The following is a 13,900-nucleotide window of genomic DNA, read 5'->3' as shown; positions in this document are numbered from 1 at the left end:
AAAATTTTCTAAAGACCTAACTAAACATCCTCCTAGTAAACAGGCATTTCAGATACTATGAGATACAAGTCAAAAAGAACCTAAATAATCTGTTTGCTATGAACTATGTGACAGTCTGGAAAGCAATAGCAAAGGAAAGGAATAGCAAAATGGTGGACTAAAATGCCCCTCTCTTTTTCAGGTTGTATAGCTACCATTAAAATGATGGTGCTTCCAAAATTATCATATTTATTTTACAAACACACATTACAAATATCTGACAAAAATCCTCAATACTTGGCAATCTAAAGTAGCATACTTTTCCCTGAAAGTCACAACCCCTAGGTTTCAAAAACATCAAGATACAAAGCAACTTTGTAGGGTGGATGATCCCAAATTTTCAGATCTATTTTGAAGCTATCAAATTGGACATCTGATCTCTTTATTAGAAGCAGCAGCAATGGGCACAAGTTGAGAGAGTTTTAATGGGCCAAAGTTTTCCAGAGCAAAGCATTCTTAATACCCCCCCCAAACACACATATTTCAGCCTTACAATGCACCTCTACTATGAAAGCAGTCTGGCATGTTGGGCAGAAACACAAGGAAAAACTGGTGCCTGGGATCTACCCTCTAATTCCAATTCATTGCCATCCAGGAATTGTTGGGAGCAGACAATTCCCCTTTAAGTTTCTGCAAACTGTAGGGATGTACAATACATTTTTCTACAGTCACAATTTCTCCCAAAGGATTTGTGGAGGACTCAAATGGAAAAAAGGGTATCCCATGTCCGGTGTGGTACCAGGTTAAAAATTGGGTGAATCAACCACACATTAAGGAACAGGCCCTGGGCGAACTCATTTTATTTGAAAGGTTTCTGGACTCAGCAAATGTGATGGATCCTGGGCTGGTCTCTATGCTATATAAAATATTATTCTGGGTGGACATGGATACAACTAATGGGCTGTGGCCTATGTGACAAATTTCTATTGAAGAGGCAGATTGGACTGCCACGTGGGACAAATTAGCCTTCAGATTGGTGTCAGCCTCAATGAAAGAAATGACATTGAAAATTCTGCAGAAGTGGCACCTACTCCAGTTCATCTGGCCCACAGTAGTGCTACCCACCACCCACCTATTGGAGGAGGTCACAATGATGGGAGGAAGTGTTCAAAGAAATTAGAGAGCTAACTGGGCAAAATATAGTCAGAGGCCTGGAGTTGGTTTATTTAATTTTTACATAGGGAACGATATGAATCTGCATTTTAAGCACCTTATTGGCCAGCTTTTATTAGCAGCCATGATAGAAATAGCTAGATAGAGTGACATTGACCACATGGTATAAAAACTCTGGTGATTAGCATTGAAAGAAAAACAAAACTATAAAGTTTTGGGAAGGTACAAAGGTTTTATTTGATTTGTGGTTTTATTTTCTCATCTTCCTGCTGCCAACACAGAAATAAGTTTGGTTAGCCCTACTTGCCAGTGTGAGACGAAGACCAGGAAAACCCAACTCTGTCTGATAGTGCTGCCACCCCGTAGTCCCCCAATCCTGACCCAAGGGAAACCTAGCTTACATGTGAACACCCTTAGGATTTGCAAGGACAAGAACCAAATAGTTTACTCACTATCTACCAATCCTGAGCCAAGGGAAGCCTAGCTTACATGTGGACACCCTTAGGATTTGCAAGGACAAGAACCAAATAGGCTACTCACTGCCTTTAGAGCTGTACACCCCAAAATTACTCTGCACATTATGACCCTGAAGCCAGGTACCAGATTCAGAGCCAAGCTTACTCCAAGAAGACACACAAGGGATAAATGCCATACTTCATTAAGAGGTTATAAACATGAGAATAAGCACCCTTTAGCAATATAAAAGACAGCTCAGAATTGCCAACAGAATAAAGGCACCTTTGGGAATTCAGGTACAGAGCAAAATAATGAAGGTTGCTGGTCTCACCCTGATACCAGCCATTAGAGGCATGAACCCCAGCCACCAAACATCATTCAGGTACTGCTGTTGCAGTTCATGGCTGTTCATCTGAATGGAGACCAGAGACCAGTTTTTGTACAAAAAGGCCTGGCTCCAGAAGGGTAGGTTTTCTTTCAGCCAATCAGGACTTAGGGCATATTTTCACAGTACTAGAGGGTTTATGTGTTGGAAGATCATTCAGGGACTCAGTGGATTTCTGCACGGATATTGTGACCAAGTTATTGTGACCTTGACATGGTCATAAATCAAACTGGTAAAAAGATGAACTAATTAAATAGGACTTCTTCCTCAGGAAGTCAGGAAGACTGCACCCAGAACTCTGAGTAAAAAGAAAAAATAATAATGAATGGGCCAAAAAAGTGGGGTTTCTTATTGGAGAAGTATGTCATCACCCCAGCTTTCCTTAATACTTCTAAATATTGCTGTTTCCCCCTCCTCCCCTCCCCCATTTTGCTCTGCCCACTTGTTTTGCTTACAATTGTGTGATTCATTAGAACTGGCCAGGTAATCTGTTTGCTAAAGATGTGCAGATATGGATTTTAGATGCCTCGTGTGATTCTGATATTGTCATCTGCCTCCAACCATTCAGACTTCCTGGAATGGTTCCCACAATTTTATTGGACTGTCCCTGGCTTGTACAGAAAGAGAATCCTTCCTTTTGCAGTATATAAGATGCTTCCAAACCCCTTTAGAACTTCATCCTACGACAGCAAGGACTCCAGAGCAAACCAGAACGCAAAGAGCAGGAGATAATGGCTGGTGAGTATGAGCAGTCAGCAAATTTCTGGCTTGACAATTCAAGGAAGCAGGGCTTGAGGTAGGTGGGTGGGTGTGAAGACTTAGAGGGGTCAATGGAAAACCCAGAAAATAGGAGGTCTGGGTTCTCTTACAGGCGTCTTTCCAGAAATGGAGGCTCTAGAGATCTCTGCAGCCAAGTTCCACCAGTTGAAAAGAAAATATCCCTGAGAGCCTATTGGACAACAGAGGGAACCCTCTATATCACTTTATACATAGCATTTTAAAGCTCTAACTCATCTCATTACGCTCACCATTTGAGTGAATGAACACATCTCTAGGTGCAGAAGAGATCAGAATTGTGGCTATTCTGCACGTATAAATTCAGAGCAAGAAGGGTAGCACCTTGCTAACGTAGCACCAGCTTACAAAAGTTTCTCATGTGTGCATAGGGAGCTTGAGGCCATAAAGAGGGAATGCAGACTGCACAAGCCCTCTCTCATGTCGCCCCCCAATTACTAACAGCTCTGTAGGCTGCTCTGCTGGGACAATGTGTGTACAGCTGCATTGCTGCTAAGCAGTAGGGATGGGATTCAGAATCACTGATCAATGTGAGTTTTTTCACAATTCCCTTTGGCAAATTTGATTCCTTCCACAAAATGGTTCATAAAAACCCCTTGGTGCAGCCATCTCCTTGACCATTGACCATGCTGACTAGGACAGACAAGGTTTTCCATCAAATCTGATAGTAGCTGGAGTGCTTGTGTGCCTTATTCTCACTTGATTAAGCATGTAAGTATGTTGCTATGTTCATTTGGGCATGTCATACTATATCCAAAAGAACATATAAGCCAATGGGCTTGCCATGACTTACAAGGACATTTCCAAGTCAAAGTATGGTTTGCATTCATGACTTTTTAAGAATGATACTTGCTTAATATAAAAAGAAACATTAACAAAATATTCAGTAACATCCACCTTATAAATAAAAACATGAACTCCTTCCTTACCTGTCTCCTAGCTCTCCTCTATCCATTTATCTAGAAAAAAAGTGGCAGAACTCTGCATGAACACCTCCCTTGTTCTCTTATAGTGGCAATGGTGCCCCCCTGAGAGATGCCAGAACTGAATCTGGTGAGTTCCGGCTGAAAAAGTTCCTGTTTCATTTTGTTATCATGCAGTGGAGAGAGGAGAGCTAGGAGACCTTTAAGAAACGTAACGATGAATAGCTCTGTTGACACCTAAATGAAACAGGATGGTCCTGGGGAGGACTGCTATAGAGGAATTGCACTTAGTCCCATTCATAGCTTGCTGTTAGTGGCTCCATTTTCCTCCTGATGTTCTTGCAGGTTTGGTAAACACTGATTGGAAACTGAGAGAAAACACCATCAAGCATCGTACTGATGAATATCCCAGCAAGGAACTGGTTGTGCGACGAGGACAAGCCTTTTTGATCTCTCTGACATCCAGAGGAGCATTGCCAGCTGCAGACAAACTAACATTTACTGTAGAAACGGGTAAACACTTTATCTTCCCCTGTCCTCTCAAAAGGGAAAACAGTCCCTCATCTGTAGAGTGGAACTAACCAAGCTTCACTCATATAGTCTTTCTCCAGCCTTCCCCACAAAACCTGCAGTAGGCTATGTGCTGCACAAATCCACAGAAATGTGTAGCATGACTAGGTAAGTCCTCTGATCTCCTTGCAAAGAGGGCATTTATCTTGACACACCAATCCATCTTGATGGTGCGTGGATTTCTCAAAATATGAAGTCAACATACAGAGAAGCCACCTCTTCCTCCTCTTACCTTTTCTTTCCAGGGTCAACCTGTGCTCTACAGGCAGAGACACGAGTGGCATTTGGCATCACTAGCACACCAAGCAGAAGATCTTGGAGCGCAGTACAGACCTCTGCTGGTTATGGCTCCCTGAGTGTCTCCATTTTGAGCCCAGTGGATGCTGCCATTGGACGCTACCAGCTCAGCATCAAGACAGACACCAGCAGAAGCACACTCCCCTCCAGCCTTGGCACTTTTGTGTTGCTGTTTAACCCCTGGATGCCAGGTACAAAACATGTTCCCTAAGTCAGTGCTAGCCTAGCAGTTCAAAACCTGATCTCCTCCAGGTCCACCTGTAGGCTTCTGCATGATTGGTGGTAGACATAATCACTGTGTTGTATGTGTAGAAAGGTTAGAGATAGGAGAGCACTGGCATGATGCTGCGCTACCTGGACAAAGAGAAGTGCTATCACAGTACCTGCTTGTCATTCATCTTTCAGAGGATGATGTGTTCATGGCTAATGAGGCAGAGCGCAAAGAATATGTCCTCTCAGAGTTTGGTGTCATCTTTTGCAACAATGGAAAAACTTTACTGCCATGGAATTATGGCCAGGTAAATATAAAGTGGAGGGATTTCAAACTAGGGATGGAGAAGAGTTTGAACAATGATTAGGAGGCTGGAGGGATTTGCAAACAAGCTGACCCACTGAGAAATCCCCAAACCTTTTTGAAGTGAGTTCCACCAATCAATGGGGAGGAAATGAATTTAATGCAAACCGACCTAATTTGTACTTACCAAACCAAAATGCAACTAACCTTTGTAACTGGCATATCTCTGAATTTTGTGATGCAATTCTCTAACTAAAAAAAATCTATACCAAAAGGCATACATTGGGGAACATGTGTGCAAAGGTGCATATATTGCATGGTCAGGCACCACAGCCCCTACCGCCCCAACCAGAGAGAAATAACCAGTCAAAACACATACTTTTGGGGTCAAATGAGACCACAACATTATTGATGACTGATGTACAGGTTTTGGCGTAGGCACTGGGAATGGCCTGAATGACCAGCTCACCTGATGGAAGCATATCCTCGGGATGGTCCTATGACTTACATAAAATGGGTATCCCCCCACCCAGATTGCCACCTTGAGGACAGCTATGGCCCTAGCCTCCAACGGGGCATTGGACATCTGAAAATCGTTTTATAGAACTAAAACTTAGGAAACTGGCAGATGAAAGGGTTGCAGATGATGAAGTTCCCTGGGCTGGATCATAACAGACTTTGGATAATTCTCTGGAAAAGCTTGAGATTTCTCTGAGAATATGTCACATGGAAGGAAGGAAGTTTGGAATCAGTATTGGCAGCTGCCACCCATCAAACCCATTTCACTTGGGGACACTGGAATTCCTGGCACTCCAGTATTCTTAGAAAGCTCTCTCTGTGCTAATAATTTGATGGTGGTGGTGCATTTCACTCACTTGTCGAATATTTTCTTCTGTGGACAGTTTGAAGATGGAATTCTGGATATCTGCCTTTCTATGCTGGACATGGGTTTAAAATACCACAAGGACTCAACTGCTGGTGTGAGCCAACTAAGTGACCCCATACATATTGGGCGAGTGCTCAGCGCTATGGTAAGGAAAGACTTACAATTTTCACTCTTAACACAAATACAGTAGGCAAGTGTTTCTGTGGAGCAGCCTTTGCTAACATGGTGGTTTCCAGCTGCTTTGGATTACAACTTTCATTACCTCTAGCTGCTCATTAGGATTTATGGGAGCTGCATTCCAAAACAGCTGGAGGGCACCAGGTTGGCAAAGGCTTCTGTAGAGCCACAAGAGTGACTCCCACCTTCCTTCATGCAGGTGCACATTTTTTTGGTGGTGGCAAAATGCTGGTAATATGTGGCATCCCTAAACAGAGACTGGATTCTGCACAGCATATGAAGAGCAGCAGTGTGTTGATTGCACAATAAATGCGCAAATATTTTGACTTTTTCCCAGATCAACTGCAATGATGGAGACAGAGGAGTGTTGTTTGGATGCTGGAAGGCTTGCCGTGATGGGAAAGACCCAGGAAGCTGGTCAGGAAGTGTGGAGATATTGAGGCAATGGGAAAGCTCTGGATTTGAACCTGTCCGGTATGGGCAATGCTGGGTCTTTGCAGGAGTTCTGACTACGGGTATGTCTCCTTGGAACCTTCTGCGACATTGCCCTTCCAGACATGGCACTGGGATGAGGAATGTGCTCAAGCACCAGGAACTGCATTGTGCTATAGTGGAAGGCAGTGTGAGATTTTTGCAACTACTGCTGCAGCTGGTTAACAGCCCAGCTAAAGGAGGTCAATGTGCATCACTGGAAAGCATGGGTGGCTGGATAAATGCAAAGGGAATCATGGAACTCATTTTAAAATGCATGCCCTGCACAACATGTTCAAAGTGCCCAGGGAATAAAAGAATCACAGTCTCCCCTAATTGCTCCCTGGACTGACCCAGAGAGCCAGTCCAGGGAACAAACATGAGGGAGTGGATAAAGGCAGCAATGGTTTTAAATACCATTTGCCTGGAAACTGCAGGTGGGGAGAGTGTTCTTGTGGTCAGCACCAGCTTGTGGGTTTCCCACAGGCATCTGGTCAACCACTGTGAGAACAGGATGCTGTACTAGATGGGCCACTGGCCTGATCTGGCAGGCTCTTCTTATGTTCTTATGCACTAGAAACAGACAGGTAGCAAGTGGAAGGTTTTATAGTTGACCCTGTTGGCCCAGAATTTCTGGGAACATCTAGAGAGTACTTTGGCATATGGTTCTTCCTCCTTAGTAGGACTCAGAGCCCCTTGTGCTGTCATGGGCCACAGAGGCCAGTGAGCCAGGCAATTCATTCCATGCTGCTGCCTGGCAATGTGACATTTGATCCAAGGAGCCAACAAAGCGTATCTTAGAAAGAAGTGCTGGCTAAAGAGCATAGTAAGGAACAATGTTGCTGAATACCAGTGAGTCCCATTATTTCCATATTCTCTCTCTCTCTCTCCTTTTTGTAGTCCTCCGGTGCATAGGAATTCCCACTCGCATCATTTCCAACTTCAGTTCTGGCTGTGACAAAAATGAAAATCTGATTCTGGAACCATCAGAGAGTACCTGGTAAATCAGCCTTCTTCTCATCCACCACCATACATCTAGGGCTCCTATACACCAGCATCTGTAGACAAAACCAGAGATGGAAACTGAGGCACAACAGCTGTAGGACAAAACCAGACATCTTTGTCCTTTCCCCCCACTTCTCTGCCACACTTGGCAGGATCTGTGACCTTCCCTACATCCAGACATGCAAAACATCTCCTTGCAGTGACTAATAATTCCTTACTTTCTGTGATAGAAGGCCCAGTTACAGCTAGCTAAAAGGAGGGAGAAAACAGCACTTTGAGAGGGGGGAAAGAGAAGAGTTTTGTGCCTAATGTCCAGCTGTATAAGAGTGTGGCCTCTTAGCTGTGTAAAATCCACCCCAAGGGAATATTTACAGCCAAAAAGGCAATCTCTGAGCTGGGGGTAGGTGTGGGGAGGTTAGATTGAAAGACAGTGGTTATTGTCTTTTAAGGGTATACTGACATAAGAGAACTGGGAAGCTGTGTGGGAACGCTCTACTTAAGTCCCAATTCATTAGGGTGGGGATGTATATTCTAGGAAGAGAAGAAGAATCCCAAACCGTTTAGAAGGTCTGATATACAGAGTCTACTACAGGAGCCTCAGGAGTGAAATTTCTAAAGGTGGAGGACCTGAAACACAACAGGACCAAAAGAATCAGCCTGTTTTAATACCCACAAGTTATCAAAGTCTAAGTTATAACACCTTATGTGTTAGATGTAAATTTGCTATCTTATTGAAAAGCCTGAGACATCTGCTGAGTTCAGCATATATAATTTGCTAATTCTTGGAGTTTCTCCAACTCCTAAAACATTCTTGTTCGTCATTTTTGTTGTGAAATAGACCCTTTTTCTGCTTAATCTCATAAGTGCCAGAGTTTTCTTTTTTGAAAAATATAGTCAGAAGGAGAGGGGCACGCCTCATCTCCCTGGACAGCTCACCCTCCGTGCTCTGCATTATTCAGATACAGTGGTAGTGACCCACTGTACCATTCTGTTCCAGCAGCACCAGGCAGTGCTTGCTCAGTCACAGGATGCTCTGAGGTGTGAGCTTCCCAAAGCCATTTGTGTCACACTGATGCTATCTTGCCTTTTTCTGATGCAAAACACTTTGAGCGTGATATATATAAAATGAACAGCTTCCACCATGGCTGCTGTTGGAAGCAGATTGTTAGTTTAGGTAGACTCACCTTGGTCTAATTCAGCTGCAAGGCTCCTTCTTTGTTTTCCTCCTATGCTCTCAACATTCATTCACCCCCAGAAAATCTTGTCACCATGGGTCAGTTGCGTCAAACACAGCATGGCCTGCTAACTGCAACAAAAACAAGCAGACTTAGGGCTCCCAGGTGCTCCTGGAAATCAGCTCCACTCACCTCTGAAAGCAGCTGACCCTAAGATTTGGGGCATCGTTGCAAACCTGCACATCATATTTATTTACTCTTGGCTGCAGGAACTTCCATGTGTGGAATGAATGCTGGTTTGCTCGACCTGACCTTGGCTGCATGTACAATGGGTGGCAAGTTCTGGATGCAACTCCACAAGGTCGAAGTACTACAGGTACAAGAGTTGACTGCTGGGGGAGTTGGTTGTGTTCAGATCTCTGTTCAGCTTCTCGCCATGCTATTGCTGTATGATAGAAATGCCCAGATTCTGTCATGCCCCCTCCATATTCAGAGGCAGTATGAGCCCTCAGCACCAGCTGCTGAAATATAAAATGAATGGGGGAAAGCTGTTGTTTAGAGATATACTTCCCCCGAATGTGGAGGCTTCATTGAGCTGTCATTGCCCATAACTACTGACAGACTCACTCTCCATGATTTTGTGTAGTCCTTTTCTGAGCAATTTAAGCTAGCAGTCCTTACCACAAATCCCATGGGTTCACCGTGCAGCATGTAATGTCACACTTGTCTTATTTAAAACAACCTATTTTGTCCCCAGGATATACAGTTGTTCTGCCTGATCATTTTTGCACACACTGCAAATGCAGACCTTTTCTCTTTTCCTTAACTCTCCAGAGAAAGTCGAGTGTGGTCCAGCTTCAGTGAAGGCCATCAAGGAGGGAGATGTGGACCTGCCATATGACACTGCATTCGTCTTTTCAGAGGTCAATGCTGACATCGAGGGCTCATTGGACACCAAGTCCATTGGGCAAAACATAAGCACAAAGGCTGTGGACAGCAATGATCGCCTGGATGTCACTGATAATTATAAATACAAAGAAGGTGATGCAAAAGAGCTTCCTCTATAAATAGGTTGAAATGTTTGGAGATGATTGGGTCTCTGCTATGACACTGGCCTGTATTCAATTTAGGAATAAGCAGATCATTTCATCAGTGCAAGGATTTCTCTTTATGCAGTGTAAAATCCCCCCTCCCCTGCCCTCTAAATCTGTTTACCAACCCCTACCCAGAGTAGACCCCATTGTGCTAAAACTAACATTCGTCTTACCGCAAGTATTTAGCTGAATATCATCATTTTACAGTCAATGGCCACTTAACCCATGTTGGCAGCAACCACGCTTTTTCATGATGTTGGACAATTTGAGATTCAACACACTTCTGCCTGCAGCTAAGAATGGTCTACATATATTGTCAGAGCAGGCACAGATGCTAGGCATAAGGAAACCAAAACACACAGACCCAGAGGCAGTTCAAATGCATTTTCAGGCACCTTGTTTTTTGTCCAAGTAAGTGTTTGGCTGGGGCAGTGAAGACAAAACGGATGGCATCTTCTCTCTAAATCTGCACTCCAGGCACAACCAATTGTATCTGAATACATGTGCAACATCCAAGCTAGACCTAGGTCAGTAGTCAACTTGCCAGTGAACCCTACATACCCCAACCATGCTCTGTGTTAGAACTTGCACTGCTGTGACATTTGAGTAGTTAAAGTGGTCTCTAGCCTAGGGAAAGCCAGAGAGAGAAGGCTGATGAGCTTCATGCAATGCACTCTTCATCCCAGGGGCTGCTAATGAACTTGCATCATTTGAGTCAGAGGGCCCTGTCAAATTTTGCCATCCTGTTCTTACTTTCTCAGGCTCTGTCAAGGAAAGGGAAGTATTTGCAAAGGCTTGTGCCAAACTCAATCTGAAAACAAACCACTCTGAGTCTGCCAGAAGCTTGAGAGAAGCTGCAAAGCCTAGTGTCTTAGGGAAAATCAAGGTGAAGAGCCCCCTGGAGATTGGCAAGGATGTCCACTTGGTCTTGAGACTGACAAACCTTGGCTCTACAACTGAGTACCTAACACCCAATATGGCCGCTTGGTCAATTAACAACACTGGGAAACCCATTCATGAGATCTGGAAAGCCTCTATCTTGGTGACCCTTGGCCCCAAAGAAGGTAAGTTTTTTCATGCGTTTCTTCATAAACAGGTATGAGATAAGCCAGAGAATGTGGGCAAGGAGGGAGGATCATTTGGCACCTCAACCAGATGAGGGGACTACTGAAGTTGAACACACATCATTGATAAAACCTGGTGAAATGAATCCTAAATGGTCCATCCTTGTTAACTGATGTGAAGGACAGAAGACTCCAAATTACCTGTTGCAGCCTAGCAGGAGATAGTAGACATGGATACATTGCATGTTACATGCCTCTGGAAAATCAAATCACAGAGTTATATCAAACTAAGTTCCACATTGAAATTAATAGATTTAAGTAAGTCATACCCTTTAATTTCAGTAGATCTATTCTGAGCACACCAAACATGAATATAATCTACAGCAGGCATGTCCAACTTCCAAGAGACTGCGATCTACTCCCACTACCACGGCCCCCCCCCGAATCGTCCAGTAGATAGCAATCAACCTGTTGGACATCTCTGATCTACAGGAAATAAGTTAACCATCCCCCAAGTGCTGTTGAACCAAACACTACTTGGCAATGATGGCTTCTTCCCTTGGGTTGTTCCATCCCAGGTGGTCTTCTAGTCAGCCTTTGACCAGCAAAGTGGCTGCCTCATGCCTCACCAGAGTGCAGTGATGGACAGTTCCTGCTTTGTCACATCCGGGGAATACAGGGAATTGCCTGTGTGATGACATCAGTGCACGCCTGCCTCCTTTCCACTTGCTCCATCCCAAGCAAGAAACAGGAAATGATGGAGAAAGGCCTTGCTTTTTCAGCCATTGGCAACTGAGGGAGGGATGCAAAGTTTTTATGATTCTCCTATCCCTCGCCATCCCCCTTCCAGCTAGGACAGCATTACAACAAAGTGGGCCCCAAAGGGGGAGCCCCGCCTTGGGAACATTCTGGTCATTCTTCATCAGAGCAACATAAGGAGGGTTCTCTTAAATAAGGAACAGCCATCTGCCAGGTTTTGCAACCACACCTCATAGTGATTTTTTCTCCCCTAGAAAAAGAATTTCCTATCAATATTTCATATGCTAAGTACAAGCAGTACCTGCTGATAGACAACCTGATTAAAGTCGCAGCTTCATGGTCAAAAAAAGAGGGGGGAAATGTGAACAGAGTCATAATCCTCGAGAAACCCAGCGTCACAATAAAGGTAAACCCTCAGCCATTATGAGCTGCCATTATGAGCTGATTCCCTTGTGTCTGCCTAGGGTTAAGGCAGGCTCAAATGTCATACATAAAAACACCCCAAGAATCACTGCACTTCGCTACCTACAACTCTGAGTGCAGGCAGACAGAGGAACCAGCAAGAGGAGGTGGTTCCAAGGGAAAGGAGGAGGAGGGAGCTGTGTCTCTATGGACCTATCATTTTGAACCTGGGTCAGGGTAGCCTTAGGAAGGGTTGCCAGTAACTCTGTTCAACTTTGTTCTGAGCAGGTGCTGGGAGAGGCAAAAGTGGGCAAGGAAGTGAAGGTGGTAGTGACCATTGACAACTGTTTTGATGAGGAGCTGAAGGATGGTGTGCTGAAGGCGGAGGGTAGTGGCTTACTGGAAAAAACCTTCAAGAAAAAGTGAGTATAAAAAAAAGAAAAAGTAAGTATGTGGGGCATCTGGGCAAGTGTGGTGGCTCTGCACAGGGCACCACCTTCCCTTCTGACTGGGTCACAGCGAGAGAATGGAGGGGCAACATCTCAAACAAGACATTCCTCTCCCCTTTGTGGCCTTGTTGTTTTGCTTTCTAATTATCCATCTGCACTTGCAGAGCAAGCAAAGTCTGCACTCCAGTGTGGAGAGCTGCAGCAACCAGTATGGAAACAGGCATCTAGAACAGCATTCATTTTGCCCAGCTTGTGATACCTGTGTTTGATTGAGTTAATAAAATGATGCTCTACCTATCTATCAAACAGTCTCCATGGGAGCTTTTCAGCACATGCAAAATACTACCCACTGGCCAGCCTTAACAGACCAGCCTCTGATCCCCCTTAACAAACCATCCTAAGGCATGCACTGTGCTGGCAATCTTCCCAGGCCCAGGCTGACTTATCTCCTTTGCTCCTTATCCACAGTGTACCACCACTGAATCCCCAGGACAGCTATCAAGTCCAGTTTAAGTTCTTTCCCAGAAAAAGTGGGACCAAGTATCTGCTTGTCAACTTCTCCTGTAACAAATTTAAAGACAGCGTAACCTATCAGGACATTAATGTGGTCGACTGATTCAAAGCCCTGAATGTGGCCAGCCAGGCCGCAGATGGAGGAGGTATGCAGTGAATGAGTCCTGGGCTGCAAGGAAGCAAACGTTTAATATGCATCACATAAGCAATTACCTGAGTGACAGGGTTTAATAAAACTTTCCTTCTTTTATCCCAAACTTGTGGTCTTCTTTTCTTAGGTCTGTTGAATTCCTTTGACAAATCCCTGTAGTCAGAATGTTAGAGCATCCATTGCTGGGGCAGACTAAGACCTGCCTGACTCAGCAAGGCATTCCTGGAAAGCTCGTAAGTCATCATCTCTAGATTGCTTTTGTGCATGGACTCTCCACTGAGCTATCAGTGAGCTGTTGACTCCTCCTCCCTGAACGTCTTCAATAGCCCTTTTACAAAACAGCATCTTATACCTCTGAGTGCAGAAAAGTGCCCAGCTACCGGCAGTTGAATCCAGCCTGGGACATTTCTATTTAGGCTTAGTACCACCTAGGAACTGACTAGATGTGGAGGAAGTTTTCATTGCGACCACAGCATACAAGCAAGGCAAATTCAACCCATTCCCTCTCTGTTGAAGTCCTAACAGAAAGGGCTTCCCCTGCCAGCTGCCACTAGTCCCAGAAGGAAAACTCCTTTCTGACCACAGTGATGGAAAACAAATGTAAACTTTTCCTCCCCTCATCTCAAAAGTTGGGTTCGCCCATGTGCCTTTTATCATTTTTT

General features: G+C 44.4%; 1 protein-coding gene across 1 annotated transcript; it reads left to right on the top strand.

The window, feature by feature from the left end:
• The first annotated feature begins 2,724 nt into the window (after positions 1–2,724).
• On the top strand, positions 2,725–13,190 carry LOC128415136 (protein-glutamine gamma-glutamyltransferase E-like). Its single transcript, XM_053390999.1, has 13 exons — positions 2,725–2,731; positions 4,057–4,224; positions 4,527–4,769; positions 4,891–5,096; positions 5,995–6,123; positions 6,493–6,670; positions 7,527–7,626; positions 9,076–9,182; positions 9,641–9,847; positions 10,662–10,964; positions 11,978–12,129; positions 12,414–12,547; positions 13,043–13,190. The coding sequence occupies exons 1-13, from the start codon at positions 2,725–2,727 to the stop codon at positions 13,188–13,190; spliced, it is 2,082 nt and encodes a 693-aa protein (XP_053246974.1).
• The last annotated feature ends 710 nt before the right edge of the window (positions 13,191–13,900 follow it).

Source organism: Podarcis raffonei, chromosome 6, assembly GCF_027172205.1.
Source record: "Podarcis raffonei isolate rPodRaf1 chromosome 6, rPodRaf1.pri, whole genome shotgun sequence".
NCBI lineage: Eukaryota > Metazoa > Chordata > Lepidosauria > Squamata > Lacertidae > Podarcis > Podarcis raffonei.
Note: the sequence above shows the minus strand (reverse complement) of the source record. Positions and strands in the feature narration are given on the sequence as shown.

Excerpts from the sequence above, each read along its gene's own strand:
- LOC128415136 (XM_053390999.1), top strand. Across the intron at positions 6,671-7,526 it reads TGCAGGAGTTCTGACTACGG|TCCTCCGGTGCATAGGAATT; the intron begins GTATGTCTCCTT and ends TCCTTTTTGTAG. Across the intron at positions 10,965-11,977 it reads GACCCTTGGCCCCAAAGAAG|AAAAAGAATTTCCTATCAAT; the intron begins GTAAGTTTTTTC and ends TTTCTCCCCTAG.